At 49.1% G+C, this 11,030-nt stretch overlaps 1 protein-coding gene across 2 annotated transcripts in view; it reads right to left on the bottom strand.

Moving 5' to 3' along the window:
* Positions 1–5,718, bottom strand: part of PIGT (phosphatidylinositol glycan anchor biosynthesis, class T) — a 14,105-nt gene extending 8,387 nt beyond the window's left edge. Inside the window, exons 1-8 of one of the 2 annotated variants that reach the window (XM_010853692.1) lie at positions 5,478–5,718; positions 4,779–4,956; positions 2,186–2,313; positions 1,777–1,877; positions 1,536–1,622; positions 914–1,001; positions 708–805; positions 450–615 (exon numbers count right to left, since the gene is read on the bottom strand). In XM_010853692.1, coding sequence (XP_010851994.1) covers positions 450–615; positions 708–805; positions 914–1,001; positions 1,536–1,622; positions 1,777–1,877; positions 2,186–2,313; positions 4,779–4,956; positions 5,478–5,664 — 1,033 coding nt within the window. In that variant the 5' untranslated portion in view covers positions 5,665–5,718. The remainder of the gene's footprint in view (positions 1–449; positions 616–707; positions 806–913; positions 1,002–1,535; positions 1,623–1,776; positions 1,878–2,185; positions 2,314–4,778; positions 4,957–5,477) is intronic. The other variant, XM_010853702.1, reaches the window with a different exon arrangement.
* Between the last annotated feature and the right edge of the window lie 5,312 nt (positions 5,719–11,030).

The following is an 11,030-nucleotide window of genomic DNA, read 5'->3' as shown; positions in this document are numbered from 1 at the left end:
CTTTCTGCCAGTTCCAACCCAAACCAAGTGCTCTCACAATATTTCACACTTTTCCTTGGTAACACTGAACATGATTGTAACTAATTGTTTGAGGCCTGCTTCAACTATTGTATGTTAATGTTTCTCGAAATCGGGGTATTTGTGTCTTCAAAAAAAAATTTTTGTTAATTAAATGAACAAATGCACGAATGACTTCCATGTTTTCTGTTAATTATCTCATCTAACCTGTTAGGTGTACTATCCCTGTTTTCAGCATGAGACAGTGAAGTTAGGAACGTTCAAGGTCATAGAGCTTAGAAGAGATGGTGTTAGAACCAGGACGTCTGACTCCAGTTATCTGGATCTAAACACAAGCCTGTTGTCTCCTGAAGAGATGGGGCTGTGAGTCTTCCCTACAAGATGAACCTGCTGTAGCCCGTGGTGGCCGTGGCAGCCCACCCTCCACCCACCATTCTCTGGGGGCCTCTTCCACTTCAGCTGGATGTTCAGGCTGCGTGAGTTGCTGACCACAGCTGCATCCAGCAGGTCGTAGACCGCATAGGTCTTCCGGGTGCCCAGGATGACGTCTTGGTACGTGGCACGGGGGGGCGGGTACACCTCCAACGTCTCGTTGTCCTGGGGACACAAGGACAGGGCTGAGAAGCGAGCAGCGGGCAGGCTGGCCTTGGAGGGAAGGGGCTGACACGTGTGGCTGGAGACCTCAGTACCTGGCCGTAGCTGGTAACGTCCACATAGACTCGGCTCTCCGAAGCCAAGGGGCAGGGCTCGGTGAGAGTTCGGGAGAACATCCGGAAGAGGGACCAGTCTGGGGAGGAGAGGGTGGGGATGAGCTGGGGCAGGACTAGGCCTGCTCCACACAGATGGGGCGGGGCTGGCGATGGGTGGGTGGAGATGCCAGAGCAAGGGAGCTTACCCTTCTTCCCCTGTCCAGTGACGAAGGCATCAAATACAACAGAAAGGGTCTGCCTCAGCTCCCAGGAGACGCTGGTACAGCGTGCATTCTACAAGGGCCAGACAGCAGCAGTGACGACCTACCTCCCCGCCAACCTCACAGCTCCAGGGACTGCAACCTGGACGCAATCCCTCCTCTATTCCGTATCTCCCCGTCCATCAATTTGCTACCACTCCATACTGAGCACTTGACCCTGTGCCAGCAGCATCCTGCGCATCAGTGGGACGAACCATTGCCAACAACTGGATGAACTGATACTACAATTATTCTCATTTAACGGATGAGAAAACCAGGGAGATAAAGTGACCCACTCAAGGTCAAGTCAGCTAGAAAGTGGCTGAGCTAGCAGATGTACCCACACAGCTATGGCTCATAACCACCAGGCTCCACGACAAAGATTAAGTGACGGCTTGACAGGCAACCACTAGGTTTCCTCGGTGTGTGACCAAATCCCTGGACTGTCATCATCACATCTCCCACTGACCACTGGCTCAGCCCTCGACAGACACTGGGCGATGTGCTTTACCTGCACCTTCTCTCACAGCCCCGGGATGGCCCCTGTCTCCCGTTCCCCAAGACTTACTCTGCAAACAGGGCGGATATGCACTGCCTGGGAGTGGTAGCTCGTGTGGAACAGGCGATCAGCCTTCAGCAGCACCGAGAGGCCTGCCTGGAAGAGGTGGCGTGAGAGGAAAGGTCAGTGCCCTGCACAGTGATGCGCCTGGGTGTGGGGCCGAGGTTATCTGTCGAGCAGGGAGGGGGCATCAGCCCACGCCATCCACTCTCTGGGGCTCCCACCCACATTCAGGTCCCTTGGGCCTCACCTTGGAGCTGCAGGGCAAGAGCTTCTTCCATGGGGTGAGGTTCTCGGTGCAGACGACCTCTCGTGGCAGCACCGCGTAGCGCAGGAAGGAGTGGTCCGTGCCTGAGGGAGACAGGAGCCTGGCTGGGGGGAGCCTTGGGGCCCTGCTCCTCAGGACCTGCACACACTCTCCAGCACCACCGCTCTCACAGTCTATGCTGGGGGAGGAGTGTGGAACAGCCTCGTCCCTTCGTCCCTTGTCCCTTCGGGAGAAAGCAACGCAGAGACGTCTTCCTGGGGGGTGGGGGGAGGGCCTGCCCACCCTGGAGATTTATGACCTGGCCCCGCAGAGGGAGGAGCAAGCAGAGAGGAAAGGAGGCAAAGGAGTGAGAGGGCACAGGAAGAAGGAGGGGGCCGTGGGGCAGTCTCACCATTGGCCAGCCCCAGGGGTTTGAAGGAGGCGGTGGGCGTGACCGTGTTGGTGGAGTCGATGAAGTTGAGAGAGGCACAGAAGATCCCCGAGAGGACGTTACTGAGCTCCTTCCAGGACTCATCCACACTGGATGGAGACACAAACCCGCTCACTGTCCCGGGGCTGCGCCTGCCCCCTCGCTCAGAGCCTGCAGCTGGCTGCCAAGCCGTGAGGCCGGCCAGCTGCTGGAGCCGCAACCGCCCCCGCTGGGCCTGCAGCCCAGGTCTCCCCTATCAGCCCCTTCCTCCTCCCTCTCCTCTGAACATCCCTGCATCCCCGCCGGCCCCTGCTTAGGTGGCTCCTCTTCGCACCTCGTAGTGCCTTATGCTCCCCTTCCAGGGTGTTCCCTCCTCCAGGCAGCGTTCCCGCCCTCCTCAACCACAGCTTCCTGCCGCACTGTTGCCATTCTGACCGTCCCTGCCTTTCACGGGCCCTTCTGGGAAATGGCTGGGTGGCAACAGAACCTTGTCGTAAGCATCTTTTCTCCTCGACTAGGCTGAGAGCAACCTGAGGGCAGGGAGCAAGGCTGGGTCACCCACGTACACCCCACGCTATACAAAGTGCCCCACACCCCTGGGGCCGAGATCAGCTCACTGATCCACCCTGAGTTGTGCTCCACTGGGCAAAACAACCTACTTCCCTGTGAACACCCTGGTGAGTCCTGGTTCTACCCTCAGGATGGGAAGTCTTACATCTACAAAGGCTCATGGAACAAGAGAAAATAAGCATCCTAGGACCCCAGAGAAACATCGAATTAAATTAGGTGTTTTTTTTTCTTTAAAGAAACAGCAAAACAGATTTGCTCTTTATAGAAATAATAGAATAAAAGTAGATTTGTGAACATCACCTCCACACTACAGGCAATTATGAGGGGAGACAGTGACAGCAGAGCAGTTGGGATAAAAGGCAAGGAAGCCTGAGTTCAGGCAAGAGAGGAAGCCCTGGCCAGTGTAGGGGTTTGCTCTTCATTTGATACCACTGTAGAGCTAGCCTGGGGTTTTTCAACAGTCCTGGATTCAGAGCTTTCCAACTGCTCCAATCCTTATGCCTCAAATAAAGACTGCAAACTGGAAGCCTGAAAATGCTATGCAAACCATAGCCATGTTCCATTTGCTGTGCACAACATTAACCCATAGGCATTTCTTAAATTTTTAAGTCACTTGCTGATACTTAAGCTTACCAATTTTCACATTAAAATCCAGATTTCTGGAAAAAATGAGAGTATTTGACAACAGTAAGTCTCTGTTCCCACATGACAACAATCCATCGAGGCTGAGTGGCAGCTGTCCTCCAAGCTCTCCAGCCTGCCACAGTCCCCACCACTCTCAGGTAAGGCCCTAAATTTTTTTTTAAAGTTTTTTTTTTTTTTTTTTTTAATATGGACCACTTTTAAAGTCTTTATTGAATTTGTTACAGTATTGCTTCTCTTTTATGTTTTGGTTTTTTTTAGCCATGAGGCATGTGGGTTCTTAGCTCCCCGACTAGGGATGGAACCCATACCCCTTGCATTGGAATATGAAGTCTTACCCACTGGACCACCAGGGAAGTCCCCCCCAAATTTTTTAAATTATACATACGTGCTGATTTCCCATAGTGAGATTAAGAGAATTTGGGCTTCCCAGGTGGGGCAATGGTAAAGAATCCACCTGCCAATTCAGGAGATGCAAGAGATGCAGGTTCCATCCCTGGGTCAGGAAGATCTCCTGCAGTAGGAAACGACAACCCATTCCAGTATTCTTGCCTGGAAAATCCCTTGGGCAGAGGAGCCTGGCAGGCTACAGTCCATGGCGTTGCAAAGAGTCCAATACAACTGAGTGACTGAGCACACAGGCACCTGGTCCAGTCACAGTACCTAACCCGTCCATCCCCTGCTGCTGCTGCTGCTGCTGCTAAGTCACTTCAGTCGTGTCCGACTCTGTGTGACCCCATAGACGGCAGCCCACCAGGCTCCCTGTCCCTGGGATTCTCCAGGCAAGAACACTGGAGTGGGTTGCCATTTCCTTCTCCAATGCATGAAAGTGAAAAGTGAAAGTGAAGTCGCTCAGTCGTGTCCAACTCTTCGAGACCCCATGGACTGCAGCCTACCAGGCTCCTCCGTCCATGGGATTTTTCAGGCAAGAGTACTGGAGTGGGGTGCCATTGCCTTCTCCTAAAAAACAGTAATTTCTCGAATACAGAGATATGATGTCTTGCAGGCCAATTCTAGCCCACATATATTTTATTTGGCTCTTGTGGCATTTTATCATTATGTGAATGAATGTCTTTAAAAGGTTGTCTGGTTTGCCACAGCTTTCTAGTGCCTTACATCCAAGTAGGCTGCAGATAACTGTTATCTATCTCCGTAGATACATGCAACCACAGGTCTGGATGTATCAGGGGAAGGAAACATATTAAGCAAAGTCAAGAATGCCACTAGGCCATAATACTTCTTACTTCCAGTGCAGCTTTACCCCCATGGAACTGCTTCCCCCAAAGGGCAGTGGTAAGATGACAACACTTGCCATGCCACGTTCCCGCCACAGCCTGCCACAGGCCTCAAGGTGGGCACTCACTCGGTGACGGTGTCTTGGAACCAAGCCCACAGCTCTGCCCCTGATGGGGCCTGCAAGAAGGGTGTCCCCCAGTATCGAGTCCTCCAGAAGCCTTGGGTTAAGGACAGGTGTAGTTCCCGGAGAGAATACTTGGAGATCAACTGCCCCAAGGCTTTGGGGAAGAGCCTATAGTGAGACACTGGAGAAGAGACAGCAGGTGAGTGATGATCCTGGAGGGAGGGCTCTCAGCCACCCCAAAGAAACAATAAATACACCCCAGCTCTGGGGTCAGAGGAATCTAAATTCCTGACCAGTCAGTCACTGACTAAGCAATGTGATCTTGGACCGGTGCCTTTATCTCTCTATATCTCCAATTTCTTCCCTGTAACCGTTCACTCAACTCAGCACCATGCCCAGCACGCAGGATAAACGGTAATTGTCAACAGCATCCTTATCAATGCTGTCCACGGAAGGTGCTAACTAAAGGTTTAGAGCGGTAGCATGGCGCTGCGGAGAGACCACCGCAAAGTCAGCCCTCCCGGGGCCCCAGTTTCATCAATGGTACAATGTGATTCCTCAAAAACTGCCCCACCCTTCCACCAAGGACCCACGCCCCGGGATCAGAACTTCACCGTGGGGTCAGTGCCTGGCCCCAAGGCTGGCCTCCACCCCACTCCCAGCAGGTGCCACAGGGTTCTACCGTCAGTATCCTCTCCTCACCTCCTTCCCGCTGCAGCTCCGAATCCCAGCGCGTGCGGAACTGGAATGTGGCGGCTACGTCCCCTGAAGGCAGCGGGGTGATGACTAGCTCCTCTCGCAGGCTGTCGCGTGGGGGCTCCGCCCGGCCCCAGCCGCCCGGTCCCAGAAGCAGCAGCACCAGCAGGAAAATCCTTACGGGCGCTGCCATGCCTGCGGCTGCTTCCACCTCCCAGTGGCCCCACCCCTGCGAAAGGGCGGCCTCCAATAGGAAGAGCGGAAGATAAGTGACTTCCGGTGCTATCCCGGAAGTCGGGGTGCAGCTATCACAACGACAACCTGGATACGCCCTTCAAGACAGTGTGTGTGTAAAGCGGAGCTGACGGGGCACAACCGATTGGGGTCTGGATTGTGGACCCCTTTCCCTACGATAAAGTGCTTAGCCACGGCTGCTATTGTGCCTCCGTGAGAGTTGAAGAAGCAGACTGAAAATGGTTATTTCTTCTGCGAGGTCCCACAGCCGGGCCCCTGCCTCCAGTAGCTTCTTGTCTCTTATTTGCTCGGTCCTAAGCCTAGCCAGCCCTTATGGTGCAAAACTTCCCCGCAAAACCCTCAAATAACCCTCCTGTTTATTATGAAAAATTTCAAACACACAACAAAGATGAAAGGATGAATACCTGTTAACAATGAACACCTGTTTCCCCATCACCTAGAAGCCACCATTATCATTTTACTATACTTCTCTTATTATCAGTCTAACTCCCACAATTCATCCTATGTTTTGATGCATTTCAAAGAGATTTCAGACATAAGGACACTTCTCTTTAAATAGTTTAGCATGCACATGATTAACTAGAGTTCAATACCTGTTAACATTTTTCTTTTGATGTAAAATTTACAAACACGAATGTTCAACTCCGAAGTGCACATCCATTGAATCCAATGGATACACATATCCTATCCAGATACGCTCGTAAAACCCCTGAAAGTTGGCTAATGCCCCTTGCTAGTCGACCCCTGTGCCCCTGACTTCCAGGTGCAACCACTGTTTTGATTTTTCTCCACAAAATGGATTAATCTGTTCTAGAGCTCTGTATAAATGAAATCATCATATACTATGTACAGTTTTTTGTAAAAGACTTCTTTCATGGGAATAATGTTCTGTCGAATCATTCATAGTCTTGCATGTATCAGCAGTTTGTTTCTTTCATTGCTGTATATCATTCATACATTGACTGAATATACCATAGTTTATCTGTTCTGTCCATGTACACCTGAGCTCTTTCAAGTTTTTAGTTCTTATGAGCTAGGCTGCTATACACGTTACTTTGTAGGAATAAGCTTAACATTTCTTTTGGATAAATATTTACGAATGGTGAAAGAGAACATATGTTTAATTTTATAAGAAACTGCTAGATCTTTCTCCAGAAGGTATCATTTCATACTTGTATCAACAATGTATGAGAATTCCTATTGCTCCACATCCCAGTGAACATTTAACTTGGGGGTCTTTTTAGTTTTTACCACGAAGGTGTGTATGTAGTGGTATCTCACTGTGGTTTTAATTTGCATTTCCTTAGTACCTAGTAATGTTGAACATCTTTTCATGTATTTGTTGGTCATTCGTATATTTTCTTTTGCAAAGGATCTGTTAAAATCTTTTTCTACCTCTCCCTTTCTGTGCTGGCTTGAGTTGGAGGAGTTCCAAACAATTCTTGCTTTGGTTTTTCCACCTGCCTAATCAGGTGCACATTCATGATGGGCTTTGTAGTCTCTTGGTAAAACTCACAACCATTTTGGCTCTGAAGAGCCAAATTTGGTGTCCACCAGCTCTAGATATACCCTTGAGCAACCAGAGAGGAAGAGTCAAAAAGATGTCTTCATCTCTGTATACCCTCATTCTACCTACATCCAGTGCTCCTGACCCACTAGACATGGAACAGAAGGAAGACTTTGAGCTTAGATGTGGTACAGACATGGGTTCAAATCCCCACCCCCAGCCTTTAGTCCATATGAGCATGAGCAATCTGAGTGCCACACTTCCTGCTCTGTAAATGGATGAACCTACTTTCAGGGTTATTGTAAGGATGAGAAATTAGGTGCATGTAGAATCTGGAATGGAGTAAGTGCTTAGTAACTTCTGCAAACCTTTACTCAAAGAAACTCTATGAGGTGCATACCTCTGAGTGCGTGCTAAGTCACTTCAGTCATGTCTGACTCTTTGCAACCCTATGGACTATAACCTGCCAGGCTCCTCTGTCCATGGGATTCTCCAGGCAAAAACACTGGAGTGGGTTGCCATGCCCTCCTCCAGGGGATCTTCCTGACGCAGGGACTGAACCTGCATCTCCTGCAGTTCCTGCATTGTAGGCAGATTCTCTACCCCTGAGCTACCGAGGAAGCCCACTCTATGAAGAAGGTACTATTATCTCCATGTTACAGATGAGTAAACTGAGGTACATAAACCAAGATAACTGCCTAAGATCACAATGAATCAGAACTAGAGTCCACACCACCAACTTCAAAGAAAATGTTAAGGTAGTTGCAATTATGATAATGATTACTTTGTATTTCTATGCTTTGTTTTCTTTTGAAATTGCCTGTCCCAATCACTCAAGATCCAGCCACCCGCAGAGAAGACTTACCTTCTCCCTCTGGTGCTACAGCCCACTTTATATTTCCATTATCTGTGACATTGTCCCTTCCTGGAAGAACTCTTGGCCACATTAGTATTTCTGTTGCCTAAGCAAGGAAGCTAGCACAGAGTGGGGGCTCAGTAATGTCCAGATTAACAAACAAACTTGACAACATCATAACATCATTCCACGTTGTCCCCATATTGCTGTGCTGTTCACAGTATCAAGTCTTGTGCACTCCTGGGGACTGCTGCAGTGTGAGCCGTCCAGGGAATCTTCCACTGAGATGTGGCCCCTCCACAGCACAGGATTCTATAGGAGGAGGCTGTCTTCTTCCCTCTGCTTCAGGGTCTATGACAAGCCTGTGCCACAGACAGAAGATGCCACACTGTGGTTTAGAGGCTGAAAGCTGGGCTGCTTGCCTCGGAGTTGGCACCAAGTCATCACCCCCATCTCTAAGGGCCTTCTGTGGCCACAAAAAAACAGTCGGCTGGAGATGCTGGCTCTGAGGGCCAGCCAAGGCCCTGTGGTTTGGCAGAAGAAGAGATCATTGTCCAAACAGGAAGTGGTCCTGGGGTCTCAGCTGACCCTAGATTTTCCCAGGCAGGGCTGGGGCTCATAGCAGCTGAACCGAAAGCTCCCCGTAGGCTCACTAACAATTCCACCTCTCCAGAATGCTGTAGCTCTCTCTCCCCAGCCAGGCTCCCTGCCCCCATTAGCACCGTATGCCCAGGGTTGTTGACATGTTGACAGCAAACAGGCCAGGCTAGCTTCCCACCATTCACCCTGGATGGGGAGTTGGGGGATCCCAGGAACTGAAAACCCTGCAGAGCTGAGCTGCAGATATCATGCAGTACAGCCCAGGAGAAGGCTCAGCCGCTGAAGTCAGGAGGTTGAGAAGACCGTGTCTTCTGTGTACAGTGAAGTCATTGGCAACACAGAAAAACCACAAAATTTAACATGAGGCTCGGCCCTGGCCCAGCTTAGTGGATGATCTCAACTTGGACACAGACTTTTAGACAAAAGAGGCACAGAACTCCCACCAGTTTTTCAGCACTGCTAGGAAAAGCACTTAAGAACTGTCACTTACAACGGCCCCCTGCAGGGATGGAAGCAAAATGGAGCTATTGGGAAGCCTGCAGCCCTGTCACTCAGCCTGAACTGCACAGACAGCTTTGAGATTTAGGCTGAAGGTCACTGATCCCATGGGTGGTTTGATGTATGAAGGGAGGTGGGATGATTTATTTTTCCTAATATGAAAAATGACTTAATGTTCCTTAAGGCTAGGTCCTATAACCCTCCTTTCATCCATCTTTCCCTGGGTAAGTTCCCTGGCGCCCATAGCATGCTCATCACCTATACACTGATAACTCATGTACTGATCTTCCAATCTAATCGTTTCTTCTAAATCCCACACTCACAGGTCCAAATGCTTACTCAAAATGTCCTCTTGGTCTCCAAAGCACCTCAAACTCAACATGTCCAAAACCCAATTTATGACCAACTTCCCAAATCTGGCCCTCTCCTAAATTCTCCATGTGGATGAAGAACCCTCCGAAGCATCCTGCTGCACAAGGCAGAAGCAATGGTGACGCCTTTCAGCCAGTCTTCTCTCACACCCGCCTATCTATAAATATTTTGAATTTTGCCTCCCCAACATCTCTTCATTCCTTCCACTTTTCTACATTCCCCACCTCCACCCTATCCCATTTTTATCTGGATAGTTGCAACCATCTCCTGGTTTCCAGACATCCACTCCAGTCCCCTCCAATCAATGCATCTCTACAAGGAGTCCTTCCAGCCATTCTTCCCCTAAACTACTCCTACTCCGCCTTCAGATCTCAGCTCAGAACCACTTCCTCCAGGCAAATACCTTGTGACCTTTCTTAACAGGATATTAACTCCTTCCTCAAGTCCTAGTTGCAGTCTTACCTTTGGGCCCCAGGAGAGCCCGAACTCCCTAAGAGCAAGACTGGGTCTTTTGTGTGTGTGTCTGTGTGTGCTACTACCGCACCCCCAAGACCAAACTCTGTGTCTTACACATGTTAAACGCTGACATTTAATACTTATTGAATGAATGTCACTTGTTTATACTCAGCCTCAACCCAGTGAAACTAATCATTACCACTATCTTTTGGGCCACTGTTATCGCTTGCATGGATTATTGTGTTATGTCTGTCTGTCTGTCTGGAGCACACCCTCTTCCAGTGTGTTTTCTACACTGCAGCCAGAATTATCTTTTTAACAGGAAATTTCAATCATTTGTAATCCTTCATTACTCCCAGTAAAGTTCAAATTTGTAACGTGTAAACTACTAGTTATCTACCCAATGACTGTAGTCCTCTTGTTTCTTAGTAACATAACCCTGATTTTATGAAGACAGCAGAGGGCCCTACTAAAGGGGGCTTCTGAGAGGTTTGACAGGAAGGACAGAAATCAGACACATTGGTAATTAAAACTTGAAGGGTTATTATCTTTCCAAAGGCCAGGATTTCCTTTCTTCTAATGCTGTGTCCCTATAAAATACCTGTAAATGAAATATTACTCATGTTACCAAGTTCTGCCAATGAGATGAAAATGGACACTACTGGTTAGAACTTCCAAAAAAGGTTCTCAAAGTGGGAACAGACAGCGACCCATGCCTCTTTTGCCCGTTCCTAATTCCTTCTCCTGCTCTCCACCAGTTTCAAGGACCAGAGACTCAACAGCCATTCTAGACAGGAGGTATCAGTGAGAATTCCAGCCATGCGCCTTAGATGGCTGAGTAAAAAGAGCCAAAAAGGATCTTGGTGTCCAATAACTGTAGAACTTTGGACTTCTTTTATGTGAGGAAACAAAATTTATATCTTAAGTCACTGATATTTTACAAGCAATTAAACTGAAGCTTGATACAGGCTTTAAAGTATTTCCTCATCGGACCTTTGTCGATCTTAATCCTCCC

The sequence above is a fragment of the Bison bison genome, unplaced genomic scaffold (assembly GCF_000754665.1).
Source record: "Bison bison bison isolate TAMUID 2011002044 unplaced genomic scaffold, Bison_UMD1.0 scf7180017853184, whole genome shotgun sequence".
Lineage (NCBI taxonomy): Eukaryota > Metazoa > Chordata > Mammalia > Artiodactyla > Bovidae > Bison > Bison bison.
Note: the sequence above shows the minus strand (reverse complement) of the source record. Positions and strands in the feature narration are given on the sequence as shown.